Here is a 17,520-nt window from a genome sequence, read left to right as displayed (position 1 = left end):
TTATCAGGGACCTACCTGCAAACTTTGTAAATTTATGAGGGACCTACTTGCAAAGTATTTAAATTTATTAAGGACCTATCTGCAAAATTTTCAAATTTATCTACCTACCTACAAAGTCTTTAAATTTATCAGGAACCTAACTTCAAAGTTTCTAAATTTATTGGAGACCTAAATACAAAGTTTCTAAAATTTTTCAGGGGTCTAACTTCAAGTTTCTAATTTATTAGTGACCTAATTTTTGAAAATTTTAAATTTTATCATGGACGTACTTGTAAATTTGTAAATTTATCAGGTATCTACTTGCAAAGTATTGAAATTTATTCGGGATATTCCTGCAAAATTTTTAAATTTATTAGAGACCAACCTTTAAAGTTTCTAAATTTATCAGGGATCACCTGCAAAATTTTTAAATTTATCAGGTATCTACCTGTAAAGTATTTAAATTTATTTGGACATTCCTGCAAAAATTTTAAATTTAGGGACCCCAATATTAAAATGAATGCACTAGCCTAACATGTGTAGTGTGTGAAGGGAGCAACCTAAGACTACTCAAACCCACACATGCAAAACAACCAGAAAATTCCCAAACAGATATAGCAATTGTCTTCTACTCTAAGGTTCAATAATTTCAACCATATAATCATATGAGGACATCAAAGCAAGTAAAGATGACATCAACAAAAATAAAGATAGATAAATGTACATCAAGTAAAACAAAAATAAGGAGAAAACGAATATATAAAAACAACATACGTTTTGCACACTTAACTAATAGGATCGACTCTCCAAAACTTCTCCAGTGGAATCGCCATCTGTCACAACCGAGATTGCGGCGAGACGGCAAAAATGATTTAAAAAGGTATAAAGGAATCTTCACCATAGTTTATTATGGAAAACTATAGAAAAATCTTAAAAAAGAATGGTTTTCGAAACCAAATTTGGATTTAGGAGTTGGTTACGTGTGGGGAAGGTATTAACATCCCACAACGTCTGTTTTAAGACGGTTCCTCTTTAATTAAGTGTGCAAGATAGAATTTTATGTTTAAAATATTTGTTGTTCCCCCAAAAATAAAACAAACTAAAAAACACATACAAAAATAATAAAGATTAAAAACAATTTTTTTTTATTCTTTTGGCCCGACAAGGATTATATCTCGCTCCTACGTATTTTCATTTGGAAAATCAGGGATAACGTAGTTCTTTATAAAAATATTTGTTGTTTGATATTATTATTATTTTTAAAATTTTAGATTTTAATATATATATATATATATATATATATATTATTAATATCAAGAAAATTTGAGATTCCATGTGATAAAAGATTTGATTATCAAGCAAATCCGAAACTTGACATGATATTCAAAAACAATTTTATAATTTTTAGTTTTTTTTATTATTTTTTTAATAAAAAAAAGAAGAATTAAAGATCTATGAAGGAGTGTTTTGATTATCAAGCAAGTCCAATACTTGACATGGTTTTCATTTCTTATATAAAAGAAAAAAAAATTATTTTTTTATTATTTTTTTAATTTTTTTTAAGGAGAATTGAAAGCCTACGAAAATATTTTTAATTACCAAAATAATGACATCCCAAATAAAAGGAAAATAGAAAGGGTTGGGCATATCAATGACGAACCCAAACCCAAAATCACCTAACATTCGAACCCCAAACACATTTATCCATACAACGAGTCAATCAATCATACTCTCCATAATATAAAAAGAGTCTCAACAGTACATGAATAACATTAGAAGCAAAAAAAATTTACCTCTCAGGGTCACGAATAGAGCAAAACTGACCGAAAAGAAGTAAGATGACCCACCTTTGCTTGTGTACTTTGGTAATAAAAAAGAAGAGAGGTTTTTCAAATTTCTTTTCTATATTTTTTTCATTTTTCCCTTTTTTTCTTGGTAGAATTTAATTTAAAAAGCCTAACATATTTTTATTTTATTATATTTTATTTAACAAAACAAATACATTCACCCGGACAAAATTAGATGTTGACATAAATTTATCAATGACCTACCTGCAAAGCTTTTAAATTTATCAAAGATCTACCTGCAAAATTGTTAAATTTATCACGGACCTACCTGTAAAGTTTTAAAATTTATCAAGAACCTACCTACAAAGTTTTTAAATTTATCCGGACCTAAATACAAAGTTTCTAAAATTATCATGGATCTAACTAAAAAGTTTTTAAATTTATCAAGGACCTACTTGCAAAGCTTTTAAATTTATCAAGGACCTACCTGCAAAATTTTTAAATTTATAAAGGACCTACCTCCAAAGTTTTAAAATCTATCAAGGACCTACCTACAAAGTTTTTAAATTTATCATGACCTAAATACAAATTTTCTAAAATTATCATGGATCTAACAAAAAAGATTTTAAATTTATCAATGACCTATCTACAAAACTTTTAAATTTTTAAGAACCGACCTGCAAACTTTTTAAATCTATCAGGGATCTACCTGTAAAGTATTTAAATTTATCAACGACCTACCTTCAAACTTTCTAAATTTATGAGGGACCTACATGCAAAGTATTTAAATTTATCAAGGACCTACTTGCAAATTTTTTTTAATCTATCAGGGATTTACTTTCAAAGTTTTTGAATTTATCAAGGACCTACTTGCAAACTTTCTAAATTTATGAGAGACCTACATGCAAAGTATTTAAATTTATCAAGGACCTACCTGCAAAATTTTTAAATTTATTATGGACCTACCTGCAAAGTCTTTAAATTAATCAGGGACCTACCTACAAAACTTTTAAATTTATCAAGGACCTACTTGCAAAATTTTTAAATTTATCAGGGATCTATCTACAAAGTATTTAAATTTATCAAGGACCTACCTATAATGTTTTTAAATTTGTTAGGAAGCTACCTGCAAAGTTTTTAAATTAATGAAGGACCAACCTGCAAAATTTTTAAATCCATCAAGGATCTACCTGTAGAGTATTTAAATTTAGGGTTAAATATGTTTTTGGTCCCTCAAGTTTCAGCGAAATTTGGAATTAGTCCCTCATCAAAATTTTTGACCAATTTAGTCATTCATCTTTCAAAATGCGTGAATTTAGTCCTTTTAACCAAATTTTGTTAAGTTTATCTGACATTTCAAGCGCATTTCATGATAGTATTTAAATTATTTACATTGTTTGACACATTTTTTCTTCAATATTAACTTAAATACTATCATGAAATGTGCTTGAAACGTCAGATAAACTTAACAAACTTTGGTTGAAAGGACTAAATTCACGCATTTTGAAAGATGAAGGACTAAATTGGTATAAAGTTTTGATGAGGGATTAATTCCAAAATTCATTGAAACTTGAGGGACCAAAAACATATTTAACTTTTAAATTTATCAAGATCCTACCTGCAAAGTTTTTAAATCTATGAGGGACCTACTTGCAAATTTTTTCAATTTATTAGGAACCTATCTGCAAAGTTTTTAAATTTATCAAGGACCTACGTGCAAACTTTTTAAATCTATCAAGGATTTAACTACAAAGTATTTCAATTTATCAAGGACCTACCTACAAACTTTCTAGAGTTATAAGGAACCTACCTTCAAATTATGTAAATTTATTAAGGACTTACTTGCAAAATTTTTAAATTTATGAAGGACTTACCTGCAAAGTTTTTTAAATACTTATATGAAAAATTTTCAAATTTATCATAGACCTACCTACAAAATTTTTTAAATTTATCGGGGACCTAAGTACAAAGTTTTTAAAATTTGAAAAATTTATAAATTTATTAGAGACCTAATTATTGAAAATTTAAAAGTTGATCGTGGACGTAATTGTAAGTTTTTAAATTTATTATGTATCTAACTGCAATGTATCTAAATTTATTCGGGACATTGCTGCAAAATTTTTAAATTTATTAGGGAACTACCTTTAAAGTTTCTAAATTTATTAAATTTATTAGGGACCTACCTCCAAATCTTTTAAATTTATCAAGAATCTACCTGCAAAGTTTTTTCATTTATGAGGGACCTACCTGTAAATATTTTAAATTTATTAGGAAGCTACGTGCAAAGTTTTTAAACTTATCAAGGACCTACCTGTAAAATTTTTAAATTTATTAGGGACCTCTTGCAAAGTCTTAAAATTTATCAAGGACCTACCTACAAAGTTTTTAAATTTATCTGGATCTAACTACAAAGTTTCTAAAATTATCATGGATCTAACTAAAAAGTTTTTAAATCTATCAACGACCTACTTGCAAAACTTTTAAATTTGTGAGGGACCGAGTTGCAAACTTTTTAAATATAACAGGGATCTACCTGCAAAGTATTTAAATTTATCAACTACCTGCCTTCAAACTTTCTAAATTTATGAGGGACCTACCTACAAAGTATATAAATTTATCAAGGACCTACCTGCAAATTTTTTTAAAACTATCCGGATCTACTTGCAAAGTATTTAAATTTATTAAGGACCTACCTGCAAACTTTTTAAATTTATGAGGGACCTACCTACAAAGCTTTTAAATTTATCAAGGACCTACCTGCAAAATTTTTAAATTTATCAGGGATCTATCTGCAAAGTATTTAAATTTATCAAGAACCTATGTACACTGTTTTTAAATTTATTAGGAATCTACCTGCAAAGTTTTTAAATTTATGATGGACCTACTTGCAAAATTTTTAGATCCATAAGATATATCGATAGTATATTTAAATTTATCAAGGACCTACCTGCAAATTTTTTAAATTTATGAGGAATTTACCTGCAAATTTTTTCAATTTATTTTGGACCTATTCATTTTTACTTCTTTATCCTTTTAAACAAACAACCGCACTTTTCTCTCTCTATCTCCTCAAATTCATCTTTAAAAACAAACACACCTTAGGACTTAAAATGTAAAATTTAAAATATAATTTATAAATTTATATTGTGAATTATATATTTTAGAATATAAATTTATATTATTTTACAATTCATAATATAATAATCTTTCATGAAAATTTGTACTCTGAAATATAAATATATATTTTAAATGATGTAATTCAAAATATATTATTTATTTTTTATTTTAGGATATATAATTTAAAATACAATTTATACAAATTTGCAATTATTATAATTCTAAAAATATAAAAACATTAATATTTAATATTCTAAATTATAGGATTTGAAACATTTTTTAAACATTTATGAATTACACAAACCAGACAATTAGGGGTGGGCAAAAAATTTAATTTTCTTGATCCAATCCACTTTTGCTCCAATCCACTCCATTTATAATCCATTTTATTAAAAATCTAATCCATTTAAAATCCATTTAATAGATATGGATTCCAATCTAATTTACATTGTATATATCTTATGGATTGGATATCCATTTTATAAATCAAGATTTTTAAATATGGATAATCCAAAAAATCCAATCCAAATTTTCAATTTAAATTTTTAGTTGGGTTAGACTAAAGGTTGAGATGAACTATACTAAATTCAGACTTGGATGGGTCTTGCTCGACGACCTATACGAATTGGACAGGCTCGACAACTATAAGAGGTTGGGCGGGCCTAAAGATATGAACGAGATAGGCGGGCCCGACAAACCAAACGAGTCGATCAGGCCCAATGACCTGATGAGCCAGGTGGGCCCGAAGACCCAAATAGGTTAGGCAGGTTCGAAGATCCGAACGGGCCAAGCGGGCTCGAAGACCCGAACAAGCCAAGCGGGCTCGATGACCCGAATGGGTCAAGCAGGCTCGAAGAACTGAACGGGTCAGGCAGGCCCGAAGACCCGAACGGGTCAGGCGAGCCTGATGACCCGAACGAGTAAGGCGGGCCTGAAGACCCGAACGGGTCAGGCAGACCCGAAGACTCGAAAGGGTCACGCGGACCCGAAAACCCGAACGGACCAGGCAAAACCAATGACGAAAACATGTCAGGCAGCCCAAAGACCCGAAAGAGTCAGGCAGGCCCAAAAACCCGAACAGGCCTGACAACCCGAACGAACCCGAAGACCCGGATGGGCCAGACGACCTGGCGACCCGGACGGGCCCGACGACCTACACGTGACTTACGACCTGGATGGGCACTACAACACGAACGGGCCAGACGACCTGGCGACCCAGACGGGCCCGACGATCCGGACAGACCTGACGACTTGGACGACCCTAACGGGCCTAGCGACCCGGACGAGCCTGACGACCTACACGGGCCTTACGACCCGGATGGCACGATGACACGAACGAGCCCTACGACCCGGACGGGCCCTACAACCCAGACGGGCTCGACATCCCGGACAGGCCCTACGACTCGGATGGGCCCGACGACTCAGACAGGCCTGATGACCTTGACGTACCTGACGACCCAGATGGGCCCCACGATTCGAACGTGCCCGACTACCCGATTGGGCCCGACTATTTGGACCGGTCCGTTCGGGTCGTCTGGCCCGTCCGGGTCGTTGGGCCCATTCGGGTCGTCCGGCCCGTTCGCCTCGTCAAGCCTGTTCGTGTTTTCGGGCCCGTTCGGGTTGTCCGACCCGTTCGGGTTGTCGAGCCCGTTCGAGTCATCGGGCCCGTTTGGGTCGTTCGGGTCGTCGGGCCTGTCTGGGTTGTCCGGGTCGTCGGGTCCGTCCGGGTCGTCAATCCCATCCGAGTCATTCGGGCCTTAATGACACAAGTTTTAAGAAATTCAATTTAAATTTCTTTTATTAAAAATGGATTCTGGATTTTAAACTTAATCCAAATATTTGGATTGGATTTAAATCTTGATCCAAATATTTGGATCTGGATTTAAAAAAAATCCAAACTACTTTTGCTAAAAAAATGGATTTGGGTCAAAAATCTAATCCAATTATTTGGATCTAAAATGGATGTGGATTGGATCATTAAATATCCAATCCATGCCCACCCCTACAGACAATGTATGGGATTACGTATATTTTTTTGTTAATAAAAGTTAAATTACTTTTTTATTCTTATTTTTGTCAAACAGTGTCAAATTGGTCATTTAGTTTTTTTTGTTTCAATTTGGTTATAATTTTCTTAAAGATGATTCAATTTGATCATTGCTGTTAGTTTAACCAAACATTGTTAAAGTTAACGCCACATGTCAATTTGCAGATTTTTGAATATTTTAAAATTTTTAAAATAAATTTTGTTTTTATTTTTTTTTACACATGTTACTTCACACTTGTATCATGTGTCAAAACGATTTATTAAAATTGAGTCCCACTTTAAAAGAGACAATAATGCTTCAATTTTACAAAAAATGAGACCAAATTGGACCTAAAGACAAGTTGAATCATCATTTTGACACACGTGACACTCTACTAGAGTCAGATAAGTAAGGGACTTCACACCGAGACTTTCGTAATAGAGAAAGAACCCATACCTTGAACTGGGGAGAGACGATAACGATCCGGGAAATGGTGAAATACGTGAATCGACTCCCTCTTCGAGTCAAGACCATTTGTAAAATGTCATGTATAAAAGAATAAAAAATAAAAAAATCCATCAAATAAAAAAAAATCACAAATTTACACGTAAAATTGACTTTAATACCGTTTGGTCAAAATTGATTGCAATGACCAAATTGAATCATTTTTTTAAAAAATCAATACCAAATTGAGACAAATAAAAATTTAGAAGACCAATGTGACACTACTTGACAAAAAGAATGACCAAAAGAGTAATTTTAAAAAAAGACTTAAAATTTTTAAAATTATAAAGTTACACGTTAAAGTCCTATAAATACTCGATCATACTTCCACCGTCCTAAAAATAATCTAAAAAGATTCATAACAGATTTTGCTTATCCATATAAATCAAACATATTATCCATATAATTATATTTGTTTTATTTTTCTTTTATTGTGTTTAGACTTAACCATTATTTTTTTTCTTCGATTCTCCCTTTTATATATGAAATTTATGAATTCTGACATGATATTGAACATTTATGATTAAAACGCTAACAAACCTGTTGTTGACATCAATCATACTAATTGCCTTAAGGAGTAGATACCAAAGTAGGTAAAGAAAAACATCTTCTTAATCACATTTACACAAAAAAATGAGATAAGAAATACATAAAAAGATAAGATAAAAATGGAGTATAACGCAAAAATATGAGATATGAGAAATAATAACATATCTTATATGTGATCATGTGTTAAAATATTTGATACTTTTGAAGATGATTTAAATGAGAGGGAGAGTGAGTTCATGGATTGAAAGAATTTGATGATTAAATTTTTGTGTTTTTTTAAAAATTTTGGAGGTGAAATTGAAAGAATTTGAGATAAAAGTAAGTAGATTTTTAATTTTTTAACAGTTTGAAGATGAAATCGAGATAATTTAAGATAAAAGTAAGTGAATTTTAAAACGAAGTTTTGAAAATTTATGAAAGATTTGAAAATGTAATAAAATAAAAATAAATTAAAATGTAAGATTACTTTTGGTTTTTATAATTGTTATTGTTGTTATTAGTATTAATATTTATTATTATTCTTCTTTATTATTTATTACTATTGATATTTATTGTTGTTTTAATTAAAATTTTTCTATCCAACAATCTTAATAGAAAAAAAGTTATTGAGATTATGATTCTTTAAGTAATATGATTTGTTTTTAAAAAAAATCAGTGTATATTGTTTCCATGCCTGTGCCAAAATGTTAATTATAATTATTTTTCTTTGTATAATCCGTGCATTATTAATGCAACACAAAAAACAAGGTTAAACATAATTTCAGACATCAAAATCGGTTCCAGCAATAAGAGAACCTATTCTCATACATGTGAAATCGATCACTTTTTCCTTTGTTTTGTTATATAATCGATTCAACCACAACATAATCGATTCTCACCGTAATAACCCGAAACATGCATTATCCAACCACATTCTTCAATTACCATGGAAGTTTACAACACCTCCTATAATAGTGCATGCATGTGAAAATACCGTGATTTAGACAAAAGTATTATTATGAAAACTCATGTATTACTTTCAAATAACTCATCTCAAATGAGATTGAAAAAATTTACCATGTGACTAAAGTATTATTTCTCTCACCTTCAAATATGCATATATGATACCAAATATCACCTACAAATTTGTTGCTCATAATCATTTTTAACCGCAAATGACCGGAAGTGAAACGTAGTGTTAGTGATTTAAATGATTCAATGATTCTTCCCGTGATTTAATAAAAATACACACCTAATACAATTTTCTTTTTACTATTTTAAATATTATTGAGAAAAAATAAATTTCCTTGACTTCCAATCGTAAATATTTACAAATTTTAACGAATTTATATATTTTGGTGAAATAAAATACAATAACATGATAATACAAATGCAAAAATAGTTAAATTTGATATGAGTAGAAATATAATATCTCATTTCAAAATAATATAATAAAACAATGTAATTTATCAATTCCAGCCACATTTTGTATTCACAAAGTTAAAATAAATATGGAAAACTAAAAACTCATACATTATAAATACACATACTCAATAGTTAATATAATATAGTCATACATTAATAATAATTAATCAACCAGTTAAAGAAGTAATGTATACTTTTAATTTTTTCTTAATCTTACCTGTTTAAATACGATTTTATTGTCCGTATTATATTTTATATGTAATAAAATATTGAGAAGTTAGAAGGCTTTATAATAATAATAATAATTCGAAATTGTTTCTTTACCTCTAAGTTACCTACAATACAGTCGAAGCTCACGAGTCAGACACGCAATCTGTAACACTGCCCATACATCGCCGAATCGCATGAAAATGGCCACCACCACCAGGTCCGTTTTCTAATATTGGATTTCTTTTTTCTTTCTTTCTCTCTCATCGTTGAAAGATGATTATTGGCTCCACGGTCATGGATAGCTCTTTAATCCAAAGATCAAGTAGAAAAGAGGGGCGTTTCTTTGAATCGATCTTTGAGATATGAGAACGTTTCGTTTGAATCGATCTTTGAGATATGAGAACATGACAACTAATTAAGATGTGGCATGAATCTAGATATGGACAAAATTGAGGAAATACTTTATGTAATTTAATGTTTTTGCGTACATCTTATAAACCTAGGTTTTTATAACGTTTTGTTTTGTTGTTTAACGGTTTTCTTGACTATACAATTTATTGATGGACTGTTGAAAACCATTTATTTATATGGGTTATCTTGGATTATCTTCATAATATTTCATACATTTATATTCATCTTTTGCACTTTCTTTCCTTTAGGAATTCAATTTGACAAGAATAGTCCGTTTTTCGTTTTTCAGTTTATCAAAATTAAATGGATAACAATAATTGGAGACCTAATCAAGGTACTGAAGCCAATATGGATACCAGTGATTGGAGAGGTGGACTGCTGCAAGAGTCACGCCAAAGAATTGTCAACAGAATGTAAGATTTAGTCCTAATATTGTCGCACTGATTTTTACTTTTGTTCATAATTCCATAGATTGCCAACATTTCCGTGTGGACTCTGGTCTTCCTTCCAAGTGATAAATGGATGCATATGAAAGAGCATCAATAGCAGCGTCATATTGTGTAATTGTAATCCTCTGATGCAAAAAGATATGAAATATGTGCTCAAATGTCTGGCGATTAGGTTAACAAAATAATTAAATGGGTTAATTTTTCCTTCAAACGAATATTTAATAAAATATTTCTTTTATTATTGGTTTTAATGTCATAATTAAAGTGTAGGGATGAGGTTTAGCATGTCAGCGTTGCACATGCTCATTGATGTGTTAGTGGGACAATTTTGTTAAAATCATTTGTGCCTTGTAAGATCGTATCATTTTACATGTCAAAGGTCCTGCGCAAGCTGAACTTATTGAGGGTAGGATCACTCTGGTGATGTGATTTACCAGGTTGAAATTATTAACTTTTATGAATTATTTTGAATTATTTCTATCATGTTACAAATTTTATTTCTCTCTCTAGTTGTCTATACATTTATGATAATGAATTTTCAATTTTTTTTAATGATGTGAGTTTTTTTTTTCTTTATCTATGTTCTTTTTATGCATATGTATTATTTATAATTATTATTAGGTTGAAATTTAAGATCTTATGATTCGAGTTTCTAGCTTTCCACTCCCTCTTGATTCTAGGTAGTAACTAGAGTTTAACAACTTTGGAGTAGTCATACTTTGGTGTTGACCATGATATCACCGAAAAATACAAAGTTTTTCAATTTTTGGTGTTATTGCACAATGTGTTAGAATGAACTTTTGCTATTGTGGGTGCATATTTAGATATCTCAAAGGAGGAGAGCTGAGTTTATTTTTTCTATTTGCTGTTATTATTTTTCATGCACTATCATTACTCTCATTTGGTGTGTTTGGTTGGAGGTTACTGCCATTATTTTCACAGAGGAGCATGTTTTTCTTTGCATACTAGATTTAGGATTGTGTATTTTGCTCTTAAATAACTTATACATATTTTCTCTTCACAGAGAGTATGTGGCTGATGGATATTTAGTGGAAAACTATAGTACTATTAGTAGAACTTTTTTTCTCTTATGTTTTTGATAGAGTTCATATATGCCAAGGAAACTTAAATGCATACGAAACAAGACAACAATTAGAGTTGAATCTTATCCTTGCGTTAAAACTTGAAATCATTTCTTGAGAGGCTTGAATCAATGAATCTAATCACAAGATCAATATTGAACAGGAACAAGTGTAGGATCTAGAATTCTATACTAGAACAATGTAGAATTCAAGCTAGCCAAATAAAATCATTAACCAGAACATAACTATGGATAGAAATGGATTAGGATAGAGTTGAACTAAAAATTATAGAGCATAAGGACATGAACACAAATTAATGGAGAAAAGGTGGAGGAGGAGAATACTTAAATGGTGGAAGAAACTGGTATGCTACTTGAATTTGAAGTTCCATCTTCATCTTCATCTTCATCTTCATCTTCATGATAAGCAAAAAGGAAGAGTAATCACTTGGACTACTAAAAATCAAGATAAAACTCATGGTTGAGAACTACTCTCACAAGTGCTTCAAACTCTCAATTTTTCATATATTTCAGAAGTTATTTTCGAAAGAAAGGCATTCCTATACTTAACCACTCATGCTAGCCTTGGTTGAGAATATTATAGGAAAAAGAGAGGGAAATTCAAAAATTTAAATTTAAATTTGCTGCTTGCATTCCATTTCTGATATCCATTCTACTATATTTGTTTTGAATATGTGTATGATTTCAGTAAGGTATTTTTTACATTTTAACGAGCTTATAACATTATAGGATTGTCTATTGACCATAAGTTTTCTATAATTTGTATTATTTAGTTATTGAATCGCTTTTCTTCATCTTCTATAGAATGGACACGTTAAAAAGACATCTTCCTGTTTCTGGTCAAGAGGGATTGCATGAACTTCAAAAGATTGCTCAAAGGTTTGAAGAGAAGATTTTTAGTGCTGCAACAAGCCAGGTACATATTTGATTATAGATTTATCAATTTGTGATTATGTTTACAATTACATTCAATATGAAAGATTGATGGTTTAATGGGATATTCCCTTATTTCAGTTTGATTATCTACGGAAAATATCATTGAAGATGCTTACAATGGAGACTAAATCCCAGGGCAGCATGGCCAACGCTCCAAATCAAGGTGGTCCAAGTAATAAACCTCCCGGTCCAGGTTAGCTTTTTATGACTTTGGCATAGTGGCTATATTCACATTCTAACGTGATTTGACTTGGAGTTGTCTCAAGTTCAACTTAAGTTGTTGGGATTGTCTTGTGTCCTATTGGTGCGAAGTATTGTTAACATTTGATTTTTGTTTGCTGGTGTTACATATGATCCTGGTAGTTGTTTCTGAAACACTGTCCCTTTAAAACTTTTCCATTGATATCAACCTTTTAAATTTATCTGTTAAGAACATTGCAATGTCTCTATGTAAATCCGTTGTTGACTTGCAATTTTGGTTTCCTTTGCCATTCCTGTTTTTTGCCATGCCGATTTTCGTATCTAAAGTGAATTTTTTTTTAAATGTTTGGTTTGAATTTGAACACCAAATACATGTATGTTTTTTTTATTGGATTAGATTGTATGTGGATTTGAACTAAGTGATTGATTGCCAAAAGGTAAAGGATGCGAGTGTTGTATCCTACATCAAGAATCTTTTGTTAATCTTGGGTTTAAGACTTCGACCAAAAAGGGCACATTGAAATTACAAATCTAGGTGTTGGTTGGGTAACCGTTTTGACCAAAATTGATAGGGCAAGGAAGGTGGGCCTAGACACTCACAGTAAGCACAAGGTTTAGAGGGTGTGAAGAGTAGTGTTGTGGTGGCAAAAGATGTAACCGAATCAATTAAGGAATGAGAGGGATAGGGAGAATATAAGGGAGTAAAATAAGAGGTAGTGGGGAGAGAAAAAATCTGGTTAGGAGTGGGAATGTTGTTTCCTTGAAGGAGCTTGCTTTGTGTCAGTAGGATTGTTAACCCTACTGTATTTCTGATACATTTTTGAATAATAATATTGGCTTTATTTCATCCATTTTTGTTGTTGGATCCCTAACAAAAATCAATCTAATTGTGAATGGACAATACAGATTACACAAAAAGGAAAAATGTGATGAAATGCTTAATTTTTGAAAGTTCAAAAAGCTTGAACCACATTGTTAACTTTTTATTCCCTCTGAAGGCCAACTTGTATCCATTATTACAGGTAGTTTTGCTTGTTCATACAATTGCTTTCTTTTATTTGGACCTTTCTTGCTTGCTTAATAGCTTTTTGGTAAATTCAACTTCTTGTTAGGTTGCAAAATTCCAATTGTGTGTTGTTAACATTCATTTGGATCTTGATGTTATATCTTAAGCTTTTTGTGGGCTTGTCTATCTTAGCCAATCACTGTTTATTTAATAGGGCTTGTAATTCCATCTCAAGTTCACAATCCTGGGCAGCTACATTCTATTCCTATGCCCAATCAATCCCAGGCACGCCAACAACTTATGCAAAATAATATTGTCGCACTAATTTTTACTTTTGTTCATAATTCCATACCATAGATTGTTCCATAGATCGCCCCATTCAACCAGCCAAGACACCGAAAACACAACAAACCAATGAATCATAGTAAAATTGAAATTGAAATGATTGAACCAAATTGAATTATAGTTATCTTGTAGTTCTATCAAACAATTCCCGAAATTCATCACAATGTATAATAGTATCTAAACCTCCTGAGAACATCCAGATACAAGAGCCTGAAAAAGATAAAAACAGAGATAATATCAAAATGAAAAGGGTGGGAGAGGAGAACAAAGTAACGAAATTAATGGGATTTTTTTTTTTCGTTTTTGTTTTGATTTCATTTGGTTTATGTTTTCACTTTTGCTTTGATTTTAGGTCATTTGTGTTTTTAGTTTAATTTTTGAAGAAAAATATGCTGGAGTGTGGTAACTAATTTTCAAAAATTGACTGAAGCAATTTGAGTTGAAGCTTGATTATGTGAAATGCTAGTGTCAATGAGCTTACACTCAAGGATTTTGTTTTACACATTGACTAACATGATACTGGTTACTTTTAATTGAGATTCTTTGCAGGCATAGTAGTTGTTAGGTTAGGAACGTGTTGAGTAGAAATGTAAGGTTAGGAAAAGATTGGTACCTAAAGTATTAGGTTGGTGTGGGGTGCTTTTTTAGTAGTAGATGTTTCTCAGGTAAGATTGGTACACAACAAACCAATGAATCATAGTAAAATTGAAACTTAAATGATTGAACAAAATTGAATTATAGTCATCTAGTTAAAACTAAATTTTCTTTGAATTGTTTTTGAATTACTATATAAATTGTTTGAACTATTACCAATGGCCATAAGATTATGAAATTGAAGTAGTTTTACTTCAAGAAATAAAGAGTTTTTCTTTTATGTACCTTTTTACCAACCAGAAAAGGCCGAAACTCACTGGCTTTGTTTTAGATAAATATTCTCCTCCATATTTTTTTTTTCTGGCTCCTATTTTTCTTACAGTTCTGCAGATTTGATTCTAGGATGTCTAACTACTTATGTTCTCCATAAAATAAATCAAATCATGCATTTGTATTCAATGTAAAAGATAGAACTTGGGCACAATACACACTTTAAACATAAAACGGAATAGATAAATTCTGATGTGATTTTATATAAAAAAAGAACTAATCTTAAGTAGTTATTTATGGCCAAAAGTTCACGATAAGTTAAAGCAACACAGGTTCTTATTCAGTAGTATCTAAGCTAAATACCAAGGGAGACCTTACAGCTATAGTTATCGCTAGATCAGATAAAACACTTTGTGGTCATCAAACAAAAACAATAAAAGCGTTATTCTTTTTGTTTGATTAGATGTCACCATAAATAGAATTATCAATGTGAACTTTGACTTTCGCAATAGGAAATCTAAAGGAGACTTGAAGCCTTAGCGAAAGAGACAAGAAAAGGATGAGAGAAACACTTGGAAAGGAAAAGATGCACACTTTTTATTTATTTGAGTTGTAACTTTTACTTGTTTTGCTTTTTGTAATCTTGGCCTAATTAGGTGTCTTGGGGGAGCCTTTGGTGTTCAATCCCATCTCCTAATTAGAACCTTAATTTCTTATAGTGAAGCGCATCTTAGTTGGTAAGTGCTTTGAAGGTTCTAAGTGCCTTCTAGTCTTTCCATTAGGCCGCATAGTTTAGCTTATTTGCTTTCCTTTTTGCTTAAATTTTAGGGCTTTCAATTGTAATTTCTTTTGACAAGTTTGGTGAATTATATGTCATATTACTCATCTTAGGTCACTTTAGTCATCATTTCTTAAGAGTTTGTCCAACCTCTCTCTAGGGCACTCAAACATCATCATAGCATCTCCTTTTTAAGTCATACAGTTTGGCATCACATCACAATAACCACATGCAAACATATTTTAAACATATACAAACTTCTTCATACCACCACCATTTTTGAGCCTCACCTTGTGTGAGTTCAATAGCTTGAAAAAGTTTATCCTGTCACTATAATTGAGATGTTGCTAGTAAGATATTCCTATCAAATTATCAAATGAAATAATGATGCTTTATGAGCCTCATTATGTATCAAAAATTACTTTGTACTTCGTATGAATTTGAAAGCCTACAACATACTGTTTTTTCATTCTAAAAATCCAAGTTGTGGGTGCGACGCTAATTTTGAAAGCCCTATATAACTTGAGGTTGGTATACTCCCTAAACGGAATTGACGTAACTCTTAATGATGTCGGATATTACAATTCAAATAATGGTTGTGTAACTTGGGTGTGCATCTACATTGAGACTAATGGAGCACAATTTGAATTACTTATTTGTCATGGTAAGGATAGGGGATTGTTTGTGAGAGCAATTGACATGTAAAATTGGGCATTATATCGACGTTATTAGTTTTCGAAGATACTTTGTACTTCGTATGAATTTGACAGCCTACAATATACTGTTTTTTCATTCTAAAAATCCAAGTTGTGGGTGCGACGGTAATTTTGAAAGCCCTATATAACTTGAGGTTGGTATACTCCCTAAACGGAATTGACGTATAGCACTTCGATCTTTTTTGGTACGTAGTGCAAGTTCCAAAAGGGTATATTTTGGTTTGTCCCACGTGGAATTCTTGAATTGCACTTTGATTTTCTTGGTTCACTGTGCAAATTCCATATGGGTATATTTTTAACAGTGCCACCATAAATAGAATTGTCAATGTGAACTTTGACTTTCGCAATAGAAAATTTTGATTTGCCCCTTCTTATTCGATCGCTTGATGAATTACTTATTTGTCTTTTGATGATATGATGGGCCAAACGAGAAGGACTTCAGATTATAAGTTGAGTTCATATTTATTTGTCTTGAAAATGTGAGATAAGTATGGGTCATGATTTTTATTCTTTTTCAAATTTTCATGCACATGTCGAAATTGTCCCTTTAAAATGTTTCATGAAACTCTTTGTATCGATAGTAGGTAACAAATGTGCCTCCAATTTTGAAAATCCTATAAATTGAGTTGATATGGTGCCTGCGATTTTAAAAGTCCTAACTTCGGTTGATATTGTGCCTCCAATTTCGAAAGCGCTATAAGGTTACATTTATTCCTAATGCAAATTTCAAATTGTTATATATGAGTTGTTGCTTATAATTCTATTGTGAGATGAAAGCTTCATTCTGTTTGTGGCTATTTCTCGAGTCCTAATTATGTCGGATATTACAATTCAAATAATGGTTGTGTAACTTGGGAGTGCATCCACATTGAGACTAATGGAGCACAATTTGAATTACTTATTTGTCATGGTAAGGATAAGGGATTGTTTGTGAGAGCAATTGACATGTAAAATTGGGCTTTATATCGACTTTATTAGTTTTCGAAGATACTTTGTACTTCGTATGAATTTGACAGCCTACGATGTACTGTTTTTTCATTCTAAAAATCCAAGTTGTGAGTGCGACGGTAATTTTGAAAGCCCTATATAACTTGAGGTTGGTATACTCCCTAAACGGAATTGACGTATAGCACTT

The 17,520-nt window shown here is 31.5% G+C and overlaps 1 protein-coding gene across 2 annotated transcripts; it reads left to right on the top strand.

The window, feature by feature from the left end:
• Window positions 1-9,672: 9,672 nt before the first annotated feature.
• Window positions 9,673-15,781, top strand: LOC114162409 (mediator of RNA polymerase II transcription subunit 15a-like). 2 transcript variants are annotated; one of them, XM_028046280.2, is made up of 5 exons: window positions 9,673-9,794; window positions 10,278-10,401; window positions 12,344-12,455; window positions 12,554-12,668; window positions 15,404-15,781. In XM_028046280.2, the coding sequence occupies exons 2-5, from the start codon at window positions 10,292-10,294 to the stop codon at window positions 15,421-15,423; spliced, it is 357 nt and encodes a 118-aa protein (XP_027902081.1). In that variant the 5' UTR covers window positions 9,673-9,794; window positions 10,278-10,291; the 3' UTR covers window positions 15,424-15,781. The 2 variants fall into 2 exon arrangements, with proteins under 2 accessions (XP_027902081.1, XP_085522585.1); XM_085666459.1 differs by lacking the exon at window positions 9,673-9,794 and adding an exon at window positions 9,801-10,043.
• Window positions 15,782-17,520: the final 1,739 nt, after the last annotated feature.

This window comes from Vigna unguiculata, chromosome 9 (assembly GCF_037176805.1).
Source record: "Vigna unguiculata cultivar grain cowpea cultivar isolate G323 ecotype 2 chromosome 9, ASM3717680v1, whole genome shotgun sequence".
NCBI classification, from domain to species: domain Eukaryota; kingdom Viridiplantae; phylum Streptophyta; class Magnoliopsida; order Fabales; family Fabaceae; genus Vigna; species Vigna unguiculata.
Note: the sequence above shows the minus strand (reverse complement) of the source record. Positions and strands in the feature narration are given on the sequence as shown.